General features: G+C 21.8%; 6 protein-coding genes across 6 annotated transcripts; 4 read left to right on the top strand and 2 right to left on the bottom strand. All coding sequences in view use genetic code 6, as the record gives it.

Moving 5' to 3' along the window:
* Window positions 1-3034: 3034 nt before the first annotated feature.
* Window positions 3035-4235, top strand: TTHERM_00190700 (hypothetical protein). The gene is made up of 3 exons (XM_001016647.2): window positions 3035-3269; window positions 3330-3719; window positions 3790-4235. The coding sequence occupies exons 1-3, from the start codon at window positions 3081-3083 to the stop codon at window positions 3922-3924; spliced, it is 714 nt and encodes a 237-aa protein (XP_001016647.2). The 5' UTR covers window positions 3035-3080; the 3' UTR covers window positions 3925-4235.
* Window positions 4236-4597: 362 nt separating this feature from the next.
* On the top strand, window positions 4598-6544 carry TTHERM_00190690 (DNA 3'-phosphatase; the record flags this gene model as incomplete). Its single annotated transcript, XM_001016646.2, has 10 exons — window positions 4598-4625; window positions 4676-4700; window positions 4753-4915; window positions 5154-5363; window positions 5432-5495; window positions 5559-5682; window positions 5732-5898; window positions 5958-6040; window positions 6097-6232; window positions 6291-6544. The coding sequence occupies 10 exons, from the start codon at window positions 4598-4600 to the stop codon at window positions 6542-6544; spliced, it is 1254 nt and encodes a 417-aa protein (XP_001016646.2).
* Window positions 6545-7182: 638 nt separating this feature from the next.
* TTHERM_00190680 (ATP/GTP nucleotide-binding protein, putative) lies at window positions 7183-8839 on the top strand (the record flags this gene model as incomplete). The annotated part of the gene is made up of 6 exons (XM_001016645.3): window positions 7183-7270; window positions 7404-7552; window positions 7605-7777; window positions 7843-8022; window positions 8091-8376; window positions 8432-8839. 6 exons carry the CDS (start codon window positions 7183-7185, stop codon window positions 8837-8839), a joined length of 1284 nt encoding a protein of 427 aa, XP_001016645.2.
* A 257-nt stretch (window positions 8840-9096) lies between these two features.
* TTHERM_00190670 (hypothetical protein) lies at window positions 9097-9515 on the top strand (the record flags this gene model as incomplete). The annotated part of the gene is made up of 2 exons (XM_001016644.3): window positions 9097-9141; window positions 9243-9515. The coding sequence occupies 2 exons, from the start codon at window positions 9097-9099 to the stop codon at window positions 9513-9515; spliced, it is 318 nt and encodes a 105-aa protein (XP_001016644.1).
* Window positions 9516-10321: 806 nt separating this feature from the next.
* Window positions 10322-11650, bottom strand: TTHERM_00190659 (mannosyltransferase Pig-V protein; the record flags this gene model as incomplete). Its single annotated transcript, XM_001470769.2, has 1 exon — window positions 10322-11650. The coding sequence occupies one exon, from the start codon at window positions 11648-11650 to the stop codon at window positions 10322-10324; it is 1329 nt and encodes a 442-aa protein (XP_001470819.2).
* Window positions 11651-12404: 754 nt separating this feature from the next.
* Window positions 12405-16283, bottom strand: TTHERM_00190658 (SIT4 phosphatase-associated protein; the record flags this gene model as incomplete). The annotated part of the gene is made up of 10 exons (XM_001470768.2): window positions 16186-16283; window positions 15962-16108; window positions 15792-15875; window positions 14905-15667; window positions 14230-14631; window positions 13597-14161; window positions 13171-13316; window positions 12945-13112; window positions 12743-12882; window positions 12405-12678 (listed from the first exon to the last, which is right to left on the bottom strand). Coding segments are annotated over exons 1-10 (2691 nt in total). The 5' UTR covers window positions 16188-16283.
* Between the last annotated feature and the right edge of the window lie 724 nt (window positions 16284-17007).

The following is a 17007-nucleotide window of genomic DNA, read 5'->3' as shown; positions in this document are numbered from 1 at the left end:
GATTTATTTTATATTATTTCATAAATACTTCTATAAAAGAAATTTGGTCTTTATCCAACAATCAGCGTTCATTTTAATTGATAAAGCTTAATTCTAATAGCAATACATACATTAACTTTTATTGTGAGAAATTTCAAAAAAACTTTATCACAAATTATTTAAATAGCTTTTTTTCTTACACATATAACTTTAGCCTTCATATCATAAAGGGAAAATCCTATCCTTTAGAGATACAAGTTTATAATATCTCACTATGCTAAGCTAGATAAAATAACAAAATTGAATGGCTATTTCTGCTCTTTTAAGCGATTTAATTTAATTTTACTTGAACCTTAATACACATTTAATGCATCATAATTATCATTTCTAAATAAATAAAAAAATTCAAATTTTTTCAAATTGAAAATAAATCACTCAACTACTTAAAAAATATTTGAAGTTTTTATAAAAGTTGAAATATTTGAGTGACTTTTATCAAGAAAATAATCAAAAACAGGTACTTCCTGTCATTTAATACAAAAGACTTCTATTTCTAAATACAAAACCAATGGTTATTTTAGATAATATTTAAATTAAAATTTTTCTGCACCTTTTCCATTTACTTTTTTAGAGTAAGTAAATTCAATTAAATAAATAGGTCATAAAATTTTTAATCTAATACAATAATATGAAATAATAAAAATTCTTTTTTTATTTTAGTGTTGTTAAATATAACGCTTTTAATAGAATATTTATACTTGAATAGCTAGCTATATGCTTACTTTCTGCTAAAATTACTTCGTTCTAGATGATTATATTTAAATTCTTTTATATCACTATTTGATCAATAAAGTGATTAAAATTTGAAATAAAAAGCAAAATTAGGGCTAAATTTATTTTTTATAACCACATTTCTGGTAAATTAAAATATCATTAATACTAAATGTAATAAAAAAATTTACTAAACATTTCATTATATTTATAACAATTATAAATTAATTTACTTTACCCCACCCCATATATTTTATGTTACTACTCAAATTTATATTTAATAAATAATAAAAAAAGCTATACATTATTTATTATCCATACAATAATATATACAGAATATTTAAAGAGAATCAGTATTTTGATATAACGAATTACATTAGATATAAGATGGATTATAATTCTATTAACCAGCGCTTATTTAATTTTTATTTATAAAAAAATACAATTGAATTTATTAATTTAATACAAAAGGTTTGTTGGTTTGTTTTTTTAATTCTATGCTATTTTTTTAATATTTTTCTACAGTTTTTTGTTGGACAAAAAGCATCAAAATATGTTTAAGAATTTATATTTTTAAATTTTATATTTTAAAGACAGTAATTTAAATTTAAAAAAAATCTAAAAAATTAACTAGCTGATCACATTTTTTAGTTACAATAATAATTATAAATGAAAATGAAATTAAATTAAATTCTTTTTTTTAAAATAATATTCAAAGTTATATCAGAAAAAAATGATTAAATAGTGTCATTATGTTTTATTTTTATTTAAAAAATGCTTAAAAAGCATGCTGTTATTATTAACTTCTTTTATCATCACTTTTTGAGTATAGATTTTGAATAATTTTATTATTAGCATATTATTAGAGCAAAAAATACTATTTTATATATTTTTTAAATTAAAATTTTACTTATTAAAGCAATTTCATAAAGTTTTTACAGACAGACTAAAGTCATTTCCATTTGAATAGGTCTTTGTTCATCTATTTAAATACGAAAATTGTCTTCTTTTGGTAAAAATATTAAAAAAAAACAGGATAATATAAAATTAATAATGTTTTCTTGTTTGTATTTTATTGAATAAATATTAAATAAAAAATACTTTTTCTGTAAAATCAAATCAAAAATATCAAATTTTATTTTATTTTTAAAATAAACTGGAAAGAAAATTTTAAAGAGTAACAAAGTTTGATTATCATAAATATTAATTTTTCTAGCAATTTTTACTAAATAGGAGTGAATAAATACATTAACTGTCCATATCTATCGATAATTAAATAGGTTAAATCACTTTTAAATATGGTATTTGTTGCTTTAGTAATTCTAAATTGATAAAAAAAAATAGATTATTTTTTAAAAAATACAAATTTTATTTCATAATCTAATTGTTTTGTAAGTATAAATTTAATTTCATTCATCCAGTAAGTTAATAATTCGTCAAAAATACAAAAATTAAACTATAAATTTGTTAATCCACTAATTTTACAATTTAATTATACTATTTTTTTCATGTGTTTAATTCATTCTTCTTTCTATTCTTTTAAAAATTATTAAGAGTAACTAATATATGAAGAATACTATTTATCCTTAACATTTACACTACAAAATAGTTCTAACAACTACTTATAGTTTACTCTTTGTTAAATTAACAAATTGTATTTTTCACTCTTAATAAATAATAAAATTCGATAAATAGAACTCAAATTACTTACATTATATATTTTTAAATGTATTAATTTGTTAATCCTTAAACAAAAAATACTTTTAAAATATTTTTTATTTCTAAAAATGTTTATTGAAGATTGTTATTTAGAATAAAATATGTTAAATAGAGTTTCTGTTTTTTTATGATTTACATTTTTATCACATATTTTTTGAAATTTTAGGAAGTTTAATTTAATCAAATAATTTTTACATTTTAGCAAGCAGAGTTATTTTTTTTGTTTATATTTTTCTCTATCTAATATCTAAGCTAAATATTTTTTATATCATAAAATATTTTTTTAGTATTTTATTCTTATTTTTATTTGAAAATATTTTCAATTCAAGAATAAATACTTAATTAAATTTGGCAATTATTTTTTTTTGATTTTAATTATGCTTGTCGTTAATGATTTTAAAAAATTTTATAAATTGTTTAAAATATAAAATGGTAATTTTATTTCTAATATTTGCTTTCAATATAATATTTTGTTAAAATTAAAAATATCTTAGCTGTTCAACACAGTTAATTTTTACTTTTAATTGATTTTTTATTCTAAGATTTAATTTCAAATTTTTTCGCTGAATAAAAATTTATAAAAAGATTTAGCTTAAAATAAAAATATTAATATGCAAATATCTACTGATATGAATTTATAAAATGAAATCTTAGTTGTTTAATATTAAGAAGATAGTTTATATTACTTTGATTTATAAAAATAGTTTACAACAATAGATGAAGCATATAAATTTATAGAAAATACTAATTTAAATGAAGAAAATTTCTAAAATTTTAGGGTAGCCATAAAATCAAACGAAGTAGATGTTTTAATAAAATTGATTAAATAGAATTTACAAAAGTTATACAAAATAAATTAGTATCATGTAGATTTTATCAATGAAATATAAAACTCATGGCAAAATTAAATCGAAGCTAAGAAAAAAGATAAATACTTTTAATAGGAAGAAGAAGAAGAAAAGTATGTCTTCAATTTACACTTTTAAAGCTTAACCTTATAGATGATCCAAAATTTAGAATCCTTTTTGATAAAAATTACAGAAAATGTAAATTTTATTGAGTGTCTTTATAATCCAACCAAAATAATAATAAATAATTTAAAATAAATTAAAATGTAAGAATTCTTTTTAATATTTAACTATATAAATAGTATAGCAAACTCGATTGCATATTCTAAATAAATAAAAATAATTTAAAATCTGTTTGATAAGTGTCCATCTACAATTAATGTTGATAATTTGAATATAGAAGTAAATTTTGAGCAGTAAAATAAGAATGAGGATTATTAATTTAATCAAAATTAAAAATAATAAATTATAGACCTCACTTATATCAACACTTAGTAGATAACTTTAAACATTAATTTTGATGATAGTGATGCAGAATAACAGCTTTTTGAGTTTAAAGTAAAACTCTAGCTTTGTTTTCCTGAAAAATTCTTAAAACTTTATGTGAAAAAAAGTTAAGTATTGGAGGAGCACTTTTTACAATATGAGTTTTTTAACAAATCCTTAATATTTTTAGATTAAAATAGAAAGAAATTATTGGCATCTTTTCTTCCTAACTATGTTGATTACAGTTTTTATTTAGTTTTATCTTAGGCGCGCATTTCTGAATAAGTTATAGACCGAATTTTATCAGAAGATTAACTAAAATTGTATCTAGCATTATTTAATAAACTTTGTCTTTAAAATATACTTTAGAACAGTTTTTATGTAATAATGTACGATCTCTATCTTGATATATGATTAAATTTTAACCTAATATTTCTATATATTGATAAATTTTAACAAGAATAAGTTTGGAGGGAAAAAATATTCTTTTTTCAAACTCTTTAAAACACTAGTTCTGCTATAAAGTTTATCCTGGTTTATAATTTTATTAATAAAATTCATCAAATACTAAGATATTCTAAATTAACTTTTTATAATAGAGATAGTATTTAGCTCTAAAAACCATTAGCTTTTTATACTAAAAGGCATTAACATTTTAGTTTTTAAATAAATTTCAGTTCTTTTGTTTGTTTAAAACGCGAAGATATTTATTATCAGAAAAATAAAAGATTTATTTGAATAATATAATTATAAAATCTAGAGAGTTAATTAGAAAGTAGAAATAAATAGCAAAGATGTCATCAAAATCTACAAGATCAGCAGGTTTCATTAATTTAAATAAACCCCCTTAAATTTAAATTGTTTTAAAAAAGCTAAGAAAGAAGAAAAGCAAATTGAGTAAAACCAGCTTTGTTTAAGTTTCATGCTTTAAGATAAAAATTTATATTAGAAAAGTTCCAAAGAAATAAAATAGCGATGAAGAAGAGCAAGAAGAAGAAAAAAAAGATAACAAGTAAAGCATAGAATATACTTGGTCAACTCATAAAACAATAGGAGTTGGAATTCCTAAAGGGCATATTGCTGAAAGCGATAAAATAGCAAGCTTTGATATGGTAAAATAAGCTTAATTAAAATATATTTTAACATTAGCCAGCAGCTTAATTGAATTTTTATACTTGCATTCTATTCTCACCATAATTAAATATGAATAAACAAAATCATCATGTGATAAATTTTAATCACAATATTTAAAAGTTTTCAAATCTCAATTATACTTAAAATTAATGACTTGGCAACTTTATTAAAAGAACTTTTTATATTTAATTGATAATATTAAATATTTTTGATTAGGATTATACAATTATAAGAACTAAAAGCGGTAAAAAATTCCCTTAAAATGAGCACGATTGGTTATTATGGGATGTAAAAGTGAAATCAAAAATGTAGCAGCTTTATAAAGATGGTTTTACTATAGTTATTTTTTCTAATTAAGGTGGTATTGGCAAAGGCCATACAACTCACAAGGAAATTAATACAAAGATTACAAATATTGCTAATGAAGTATCTTTTTAAATAAAAATATTTGACTGATTCTTTAAAATTATCTCTAAAAATATATAAATAAATAGTTAGAATTACCTATTTTTTCCTTGTATGCAACATAAGAAGATGAAAATAAGAAGCCAAACAAAGGTATAAATAAATATCAAAAGTATTTATCTCATTCAATATTGTAAAAATATAATTTTTATAAAGGGATGTGGGAATACTTTTTATAAAAGATAAAGACAAAGCCCACCTTTGATGAAAAAAATTCTTTCTATTGTGGAGATGCTGCAGGCAGAAAAGCTCCTGTTAAAGATTTTAGCGACTCTGACTTGTAAATTAAAATTTTTAAATGAAGATATTTAATTTTTTTTAATTATTAGAAAATTCGCTTTGAATATTGGGTTGACTTTCTACACTCCAGATCAATTATTCTTAGATAAAAAGGAAAATATTTCTACTACAGATTTTTTTAATCCTAAAAATCTACCAACCTAAGGTGATCTTTTCAAACAAAAAGGGGTAAAAACTTCTTCTGATAAATAAGAAAGTATTATTTTTAAATATTTATTTTAAATATATACAAACTTATTTATGTTAAATAAATAGTGATTATTATGGTTGGATCAGCAGGTTCAGGAAAGTCAACATTTGTTGAGAATTATCTTAAAGATTATGTGAGAATTAACAGAGTAAAATTAAATAAAATTATGAATGTTAGATGAAAAATTTAACTTTAAAATAAAAGGATACTTTGAAAACTATGCCCAAGTGCTTAGAAGCAGCTGAAAAGGCTATTTAACAAAAAAAAAATGTAGTTATTGATAATACTAATCCTACCGTTGAAAGCCGTAAAGATTTCATAGCTTTAGCTAAAAAACACAGTACTTTTTTCCTCAAAAACTCTTAAATATTTAATCATATTATATTATCTTTTTAAAGAAATCTAGGTTAGAGCATTTGATTTATAAATTACAAAGGACTTAGCATTCCACTTAGATAACTAAAGAGAAAACAACAAAAACAGGACTCACTTTTCAAAAAGAGTTGGTAAAATCCCCATCCATAAATTCTTCAAAGATTACCAAGCTCCTACCGAACAAGAAGGTTTTGATCAAATTGGCACAGTCAATTTTATAGCAGGTCCTTTTAACAACAAAGCAGACGAAGAAAGTTTCTTTAGCTTTACAAAATGAAATCATATTATAAAAAATAAATCTTACTTTGTTTTTTTTAAATAAAGTATGTATGTAACTATATATTAACATATGCAAATTTTTAATAAATAATGCATTAATTCATATAAGTATATCTTTTACTACAAATATTAAATCAAATTAGAACAATCAATTGTATGTATAGCAGGTCTTTTTAATAACAAAAAAGACGAAAAAAGTTTCTTTAGCTTTACAAAATGAAATGATATTATAAAAAATAAATCTTACCTTTGTTTTTTTTAAATAAAGTATGGATGTATTTTTATATTAACTTATGCAAATTTTTAATAAATTATGTATTAATTTATTTAAGAATATCTTCTACTATAAATATTAAATAATAAAAAATACGAGCTTTTTTGTTAATTAATTATTTATATTAGATATTTATTATTGTTTCTGTCAGTCATAAAGTTTTAATCAAAAGTTGATCTAATTGTCGATTGAAAAATTAATATTATAAATTATAGAAATCTAAATTGCTAAAAATACATAACAAAAAAAAAAATAAAAACTAATTACCATATTTAGTTAAGCGCTTCAAATTATCGACATCATATAAGTAGATACTTCATAATTAATATTTTTGAATAGGTCATTCTTTCTCTTTACTATTGATGAATACTTAAGATCAGAAAATAGTTTAACTTGACTTGAGTAAGATTGATTTTACATAGCATTCTAAGTTCAACTAAGAAAGTGAAAGTAATTTAAAAATAAATATAATATTTTAAGCAGAGGTTTTAGGAACAATATGCAAAATAAAATTTTATTAGAATGATTTATCTTCAATCAAGATTCCAATCATATATTTAAGATATTTTATTTAAATTTAAAGTTAATGGTGATGGAAAATAAAATATGGATAAGAATTTAGAAAATAAGACTGTGAACTTATATGATTTAGTTAAGATTAAAGTCACATTGAATGACAACTATTATATTTTCTCTAGATATTTGATAAGTAGAATGCTTACACTGATTTATGTAAGGAAAATATTTTCATTCTATTTTACTTTATATGTTTTATATGAAATAGATTGATAAATAAACAGCTGCAAGTATAGCAAAATCTATTAAAAAAAAATTAGTTGAAAAAGAAGTCAAAGAAATTAACTAAAACCAATTAGAGGAAATTTTATTTGAAACAATCTATTAACAAATTCCCACAAATCCTGCTGGAGTTATTGGGACATATAAAATAGTTTCTGAGTAATAAATTAATTAATTAATAGACTATCTTTAATTTTTTATGCTAAAGAGTCTTTTTATTGAAGGTTTTATAGAATGAGAACTCCTATTGTGATTTTAATATTCGGAGCTCCCAAAATAGGAAAGTCAAATATAGCTAATTAGCTAGCTGATAAAATGAATATATCAAATGTTTTATAGACAGACATTATTTCTTGTGTGATGGAGATGATGCATGTCGGAGATTCAAAATAAAATCATTGGAAGTAAGTAATTAAATTAATATCATTAACAAAAGAATTAATGAATGATATATATAATATTATTAATTTAGTGATATTAGCATAGATTTAGATGAAACAATCAAAAGATATGAATAAAGATGCTATTAAGTTAGAAAAGGAGCTAACACTGATATTTAAAAGTGCTTATCATAAGGCAAACCTGTCATTATTGAAGGCACGGAATTAAATCCTTCGTTTTTTTTGAAGATAAAAAATGAAGACGAATAGATTATTAAATCAGACTAAATCAAATAAAAGTTATCTCAATATATTGAAGGTAGCATTCACGAAAGAGATATTTTGGATGACTATTCAATCGAATAAGATTCATAAAATGTAACATATTATCTCCAAAAAGTGGAATTATTCATTTTATTAACATTTTTAAAAGATTTAATTATTTTAGCCTGAACCATAAGAATGGGAAAGTGCAGCAGAAAAAGACCGTATCAGACAAGCCATAGATTACTTTGCAAAGTTTAATTAAGGTTAACTAGTCATTGTAGCCTTCCATCTTGTGATTAGTAAAAAGTAGCATAGATTTAATATCAATAATTAATAGGTTATCCAAAAAATAAGTGATAGTAAGGAAAGAGAAATATAAACCGACATACTTTTAAATAAATTTTAGGCAATTCAAAATCACCTATTGAAATAATGCTCCCTATCCTGTACTATTCCTATTGACATTAATTGCTAGTAACACACTCTAGATACTGTCCAAAAAATATTGTTAAAAAATATAGAAAATTGGTATTACAGATAAAACAAGAGTCAAGATAAAAAAGAAAAGCAATGAAAGACTAATTAACTAACTAACTAACTATTTATATTAAAACAAACAATAAAATATTTTCTTATTTTAAAAATTTTAGATTTATTTATTTTTTTGCTTGTTTGAGTTTTGTGTTTATTGATTGTGTTTGTTTTAGGGAAAGTTCTATAAATAAATCTATATTAACAAATATATAGCAATCAATCATTATTTTATTAATCAAAAGATCAAAATATACTTTTTAATTTGTATCTTCTTTTTAGCAACAATTGGATTTAGAAATGGATAATGAGGAAAGAAAAGATATGATTGATGCAATATAGAAGGTAAGAATTAATTCATGTATTTGAGCTATCATAGATAACTTTTTTCTAACTTGATTAAATATTTTTGAAACTATGTTTAATATTTTATTTTTAAAAATTAGGATATTACATCAGTTTGCTTTAAAAGATGTTTTGATACTCTTTAAAAAAACATAGATATAGGATGTTTCGACCTATGCTACTAAAAATATAAGTTTGTTTTAAGAGATACAACCGAAATTCTTAAAGAAACTGGATTTAAATTAAATTCAGATATAGCATATAAAGCATTTCCAGAGGAAAATCCATGGTATTTGGCTTTATATGGAGGGCATTTTCTAAATATTCGTTCGTATCCAACAACATATGACTATGTCAATGATAAATAGGGTTGAATTTTTGTATTTTATAGTAGCGTATGTAGGCTCTTTAGCTTTAAATTATTATATGCAATTAAAAATAATTATTTTTCCTTTATATATTTAGGAGCATTACAATAATCTTATTTAATTAATATGCATGCCTAAGTATTTTTAAATTTTAGTTGAAATAATTTAGAATACTTACTTACTTTTCCAAATTACCTTTTGACAAAAATAAATGCTGAATTTTGGTATATTTTAGCAAAGGACTGATTACTTACTCAATTTTAAATTGGTTCATGCAAAGATTAAAAATAAATATTTTTAATTTGTATAATTTAAAATAATGAATGAATTAGACTAAAAACCTTTTAGTCTTCTTCCATTATAAAAACAATAAATTATTTATAAGAATCATAATAAATTTGGCTATTTTTATTAAATTTCTTTTTAAAAACAAAATAAATAAATGAATAAATGAATTAATTGATTGTACATTGTATTTAAATTAATAAAACTGTATAAAATTGAAATAATTTAAAATTCTTAGAAATCTCTTTCAGTCTATAATATTATATATTATTTATTTAAACCAAACTAAGTTATCAATTTTTAATTTTTGTCCAAGATTTTCTGTCGACCCCGAAGCGTAAATTTTTTTTAAATTTATCTAAAATTTAAAAAATAATACTTTATTTGTTTGCTTGTTTGTTTGTTTGATTGATTTTACAAGAATTATTAACAGCAAAATACGTGTAGATTGATTTATGAATAGTTATTTAAATTTTTTGATAGAAAATACGGTGTATAAAATGAAATTACATAATAAAACAAATAAATCATGTCCAAGTGTAAAAATTAGAGTATAAGAAGAATCCAGCAATATTGAAATGGACTAAGTAAGCTATTGTTAATATCTTAGAAATAGTATTAGTTTTTGACTTATTTTCATGATTAAATAAAATATCAGCTAAAAACCAATAAAGACTTGGATCTGAAGAAAAGAATCTTGTACTTGACTACACATGAGCAAAGAACACTGAAATGAAAAACAATATTATTGTATATAGCATTTATGATTCCATATCGAAACCTGAGAAGATGGATAGGGTTTCTGGTTTTTGTCTTAAGCTGTATAAGTATTTTATGATGTAAGAAAATAGTAATATAAAAGTATACAATCCCCATATTATGTAAAATGTTCTGTTAAGCGTATAATAAGTCAAAAATCCAACTTTCCAATGTTTATCTTAGATGTAATTATATATATTAGGTAAAATTCCTTTGCACCAAGGTGGATTTTCTTCAAAGTATGCTGGCTAGCAGTAAACTGATCCAGCACTTATAAGTACTCTAATATATGGTGTTAAACATAAAAAGATGTTGAGTAGACCCCAAAAAATTGTGTTAAAAAGCACTTTGAAATCAAATTTCCCTTTAGCAGAATTGATTAAATTCAAAATAAAAGCTTCAAGGATTGGATAACCTACGACAACGACCCAAATCATTCCATTAGATCTTACTGAGACAGAAAAAGTCAATACAATACTAGGTAATAGTGAAAAAGAGTAATTGGTTATAGATGTGAACAGATGAGTACCTTTTTAGTTCTTAGGGATAGTCTAGTATTTCCTGTAAAAGAGAAACAAGTATAAAAAGATAACAAAAGTAAACAAAGATTCAGAATAGACTGCATTAAAGAAAGCGCTAGATGGAGTAAATTGAAATAAGATTATTACAGCATAACAAAATTTATCGCTCATATTAGGGAACTTAAGCCTCGTTATATTGTATAACAAAACAGTGCTTAACGCGTTTAAAATTAAATTTGATATAAAGCCTGCTAAAAGAATAGAAGCAAAGTTATCAAGGTTAAACATCTTTTATGATATGTATGAGATTAATTTAAGGAATTTAGGGTAAGTTTCAAGAAATGCGTGCTTTTTTTCATATTCATATCCTTTGAATGCTATTTTTATGAAGAAATGAGAATCCCATCTTGCAGTAAATTTCAAAAGTTCAACTATAATGCTATGTGTACCTTCTTGCTCAAAGAGCTCAGTAGATTTATCATAATCTTCAAAGAGATAATCTACAAAATATTGTGATACATACAAGAGAATTTTGATTGTAATACTTGTTAGTATTAGCTATGTTTTACTTTTCATACACTTTTTTTTGCTTCTTTAGTTGCTTCAATTAATTAATTTTTAATAATATTTAATTTTTTATTGAAATTTATTAGATATTATTAACATACTTTTTAGATATAAAATTAATAACACAACTCCACCATGAATTACAATTTTGTTTAAATAGTAAAAATATAATTTTTTTTATTTTATCAAGTAAAAATAAAGTATTTGTAGTTAATTCTACAATAACATACTTATTATTTAATTAATTAATTAATATGTTTTAAATACTGACAATTAATTAGTTCAAGAATAAAAAGTGTCTATTTTATATGTTTTAAAAACTGAAAATTAATTATTTTAAAAATTAATGTCTATTTTGTCAATAGCAATCAATTTCTTAACAATTTTAATAAATTGTTTGCAGTAAAAGAAGATAGAAATTTATTTATTAATTAATTTATTTATTTATGTATTTGATTCATGTAATAAAGCATACTCAGTTGATTTTTTATAAATAGATTAAAAATTTAAAAACAAAAGATTGATTTTTTATAAATTTAAAGCTATTTCAGAAATGAACTAGCTTATTACTTCATTAAATCCTTGTTTCTTGAGATTATATTCAAGTGAAACTTGATAGAATCTTAAACTTTTAATGCTAATGAATGATGTTTCATCATTTTTTTAAAAGGTTTATTTATTTATTTATATTTTTTACGAAAAGTATTTTTATAATTTTAATTTATTTTAAAATATTAAGTTTTTTTAAATAGCTAGCTTTCTTTCAAAAATCAGCAAAAGCAGAGTTAAATTATTGTTATTTTTAATTATTCAAATCTTCTTGGCTATCTTCATGTTACTAATTTTGTTATTGTTACTATTATTATGATTACTATTACTACTGCTATTATGTCTATTATTTATCTAAATCATGATCTTCATTTTAAATTTCATTTGGGCTTGGAGAAGCAGATAATTAAGGAGAATTTGTAAACCCAAAACTTTTAAATATATCTTCTTATTTCTGTTATTCGCTATTATCTTAATTTGTATTTTACCTAAATTATTTATTTTTATATTAAAAAAATCAAATTAATTGTTAGCTGTTTTTACTCAAATTACACATTGAAGAACTCAAAAGCATCAAAACCTTTTGTCTTTTCTTAAGAAGTTGTCATTTAATAGTTATTTAAAAATGGATCACTAAAACCAAATCCTTCGAGATGCTGCTATTCTTATTATCTATTTTCCTCTTCTTGTTTCTAAAAATATTTTTAAAAATTATTAAACACATTAGACAGTTATTTAATTATTAAATAAATACGTCATCATCTTAAATGCTCTTTGCTATGTTGCTAAAAAACATTTCATCTGACTCTGGTTTCTCCTGTTCATCTTCGTTATTTTCAATATTGTGCTCATGGTTTTCCTCTTCTTTTAATTTATTTTGCTCACTTTGATATGGTACACCAAAAAGAAAATCTTCAGACTTCTTGATTAGAAATATATTGAATTTAGTTATCTCAAAGAAACTTAATAATTTTTTTTACTTATTTAATATCATCAATATCATAACTGCAATGAAGCTAAGATGAATGTTAATCATGATAAATCATAGCATGATCACCAAGTTCTCTATTATTATTTTAATTCGTTTAATCTAGATAGCTATCTCTCAGCTAGCCCCATAAATCATCTAATATATAAATATAAAATAAATTTAATAAAATCTAAAAAATATACTGATATCCCTTTAATTTTAGGTCTTAAATATTATGTTCCCTTATTAGGAATAATCGATAAATTTTTATTCATAAAAATATTAAGAAGATTTTTTTAAAGAATTAAATAAACTTGAAAGTTTGCAATAATTCTATTTGAGTTAATTTTGAAGTTATTTTTTAAGTGGATGAAGGAAGCTCTCTCTTTAAATTTTTAACTAAAAAGGAAATATAATTTTTAATTAAAATCTTTACGATCAACATATTCTTGAATTTCAGCATTATTTTCACATAATCTTTGAACAAAATTAGCTATTTTTGTCACATGTCCTAGATATCCTTTCCTGAAATTAACTTTTGTAGGTGCATCACTGGCAATATCAGAATCTACTTACTTGGTAGCTTCTAATAAGAAATTGATTAATTTTGCATCTGTAAATACGGCTTTTCTCATAGCATGAGAATTAATTTATGCTGACTAAATTATAACTCTCTCAACAAGTGTATGGAGCATATTATTCCATTCGTATTTCAAGAATAATTCTAATAGCACTGCATGAAGATTATGCTATGCCATTTCTTAAACAACATAAAAATTACTTTATTTAAGAGCAACACAATATATTTCAACAATTTTTAAGCGAGACTAACCTAAAGGTTTTAACTCTTATCTATAAACTGTTTTAATTGTTTCATCTTATTAGTAATTTTTTAAGTAGTCTATAGTAGCTTTAATATAGGTGCTAAATAATTATAAAGCATCATTGTAATCTATATCAAATTCTTGGAATGAAGGTTCATCTTCATCACTTCTTCTTGACTTTAATTTAGTTTTAAAAATTAAAGATAGTAATTGGATATTGAATATATCTATATAATATATTTTACTTCAATAACATTAAAGAGCTATATAATAATACAAACTACACTAGCATTATGGTATGCTATTTTAGCGTTTTGTGAAGTCGAATTATTAAGTAATTTGCTAAAAATAGGCTGAGAAATAACATATTCGACAATCTATTTACCATCGGTATAATTAGTGTAATAACTAATCAATTCTTAAAAGCAAAGAACAGTGTTAGCAAAAACTTCCAAGTCGTTGTTTTCATCACTTAATAGTTCAATTAGCTTATCTATAACTTTCAATTTTATGTTAAGAAACTTTTCTTTCAATTTTTAATTAGTAAAGCTGATAGATTTAACTAAAATATCTGAGCAAGATCTGCTCTACATTTATTTGGTCATATTTAGTAAATTGTTTTCATTTTTGTACAAATATTCAATTACCTATTTATTTCATAAGAAAAATTACAGCTCAATAACAAATAAACTTAGTGAATGTTTTTTTGAAATCTAATTAAAATATCTTGAAAAGAAATATTATTAATTGATTATAAATCGCTTGGCTAATTGATTTTAATAAATTTTATTATCTTAGCCTATCAAAAATATTTTTTTTAACTTAATTTGATAATATTTTTTCTTAATCAGCTATTAAATTAATTGAATATTTAGAGTAAATAAGCAAATTTTTTCAAATAATTTATTTTTTTCATTTACCTCTATATCTTTGTTTTTATTTTTAGCTAAACCAAATAGATGTAAGAAGACTTTAGCAACATATCCAGCTAAAGTAATATTAACTTCCTTGTTACTTTCAAAAAAGCTGAGTAATAAACCAAATAGGTACATATTGTCCTAAGGAATTTTTTCATATTTCTATTCTAATTCTGAGCGGAGCTATTCTTGCTTCTTTTTTTCTTCTTGCGCTTAAAGTATAGCATCAGTAAATAATTCATCAGCTTTTTGAGTAATTTATTCCTCAACTACTTTACCTGGCTGAGATGGTTACTCTGTAGATATATTCATTTCTTATGAAATATCCATTTCATTTTTGCTATCTTCTAGTTATTATTCCTATTATTATTTTTGCAATTGTTTTTATTCCTATTATTGCTATTCTGAGATTTCTAAATTTTAATTTTGGAAGTTTTAATGTTTTGAAGATGTGTCTTCATCATCTTTTTCGATGTCCATTCTTTCTTACTCTACTTTATTTAGCTAATCTCCTGTCATTGAAATTCTTCCAATGGGTTTATTTAACTCCTCATTATCTTCTTCAGAAGTATCACTTAAACTTTCTTTGATTTGAATTCCATTCTACTGCTCTCCGTGAGTTTGAGAGTGTTCATCTTCTAAAAGCATTTAATTTTCAGCAGAATCGTTGTGCTCATCATCTATTGTTAAAGGTTCTCTCTCGAAAAACTACTCAGGAATAGCTCCAATATTGCATGTTAATAATTCACAAGAAATGTAGGGATATCTAAATATTTTAAAATAGATAATCAAGTATAAATTAAATATTTCAATTAGTTTAGTTTCCCTTTAAGAAAATGTTCTCTAATTAAAGATATTTATTTTAAATAATAAAATTTTTAATTATTTACTTAAACTATCTTCTTTAGTCATCTTGCTCGCTTGGCTCTTCAATTAAAAACTTGACCATCTTATTAAAGTCGTAGTTCTTTAATCTTTATTTTGATATTTGCATAAATGATAAGTTTCTCATTGATTGAAATGAGTCAGTAGACTCATAATAGAATATTAAAGATATTACTTTTAAAGAAGACGAGGATTGCATCCCCTAAATTCATTTATGATTGATTCTTCATCTAATAAATTTTCTATTGAAAGATTTGGATCCTCAAGTATCTTATCAAATTTGCTGTTTTCTTGCTAAAAAAATTTAAAGATATCTTCGTTCCTTTGTTTCAGTTAAAAAGATTGAATTAGTTAGTGAGTCGCTACTTGAAGATGGTTATTAATATTTAATAATCTTACATTTTAAAAAAATCTATTTCCTTGCTATTTATTTATTTCCTTTTACTTTTTTTCAAGCAAAAATTAAAATCCTATTGAATTTTATTTAATTTATTTTTTTACAAATGAGCTATTTTTGAAATTTTAGTTGAATAATTAATAAATTAAACATATTTTGTAAATTTATGCTGAATTAAACTCAAAATCTAATACGTCAATCAAGTAAAATATTTATATTATGTATTATTATTTATGATATGATAACAATAATATTTAGTATTATAATCATTTTCAAGCTCAATTAATCACTATGATATATATAACAAAGTTATATAATCAATTTTAATATAAAATGTAATTAGAATTAAAATATCTTTTTTTATATAATCCAAGAATATCTTTTATTAAATATATATTCATGAAACTTATTTACTTCCTTTAAAAGTGTTTTAAAAAAATAAAATAAATTAAATTAAAGATTAATTAAACAAACAAAAAATTTGAAATAAATAAACTTATTTCTATTAAAATTTTAGACAAGCTACATTGTATTTGTTAAATTTTTTAGATTCAATAAATGAATGAAAGATATAAAATATTGTTTTTTTAGATATCTATTTTGAATTTAATTAATTTAAAAAGAGTGTTTTATCTTCTTCTTCTATTGTTTTATTTTTTATCTCATAGTAAAATTAAAAATTAATTATTAAAATAATCAAAATTACAAATTTTTTAAATCTGACTTTCAACAGCATAAGGATATGAATTTATAAAAAATAATTGAATATTTAATCAAAAGATATTAAAAATATTTAAGTTTTTTTGATGTAAATATTGATTGAT

Source organism: Tetrahymena thermophila, assembly GCF_000189635.1.
Source record: "Tetrahymena thermophila SB210 genomic scaffold scf_8254638, whole genome shotgun sequence".
NCBI classification, from domain to species: Eukaryota; Ciliophora; class Oligohymenophorea; order Hymenostomatida; family Tetrahymenidae; genus Tetrahymena; species Tetrahymena thermophila.
Note: the sequence above shows the minus strand (reverse complement) of the source record. Positions and strands in the feature narration are given on the sequence as shown.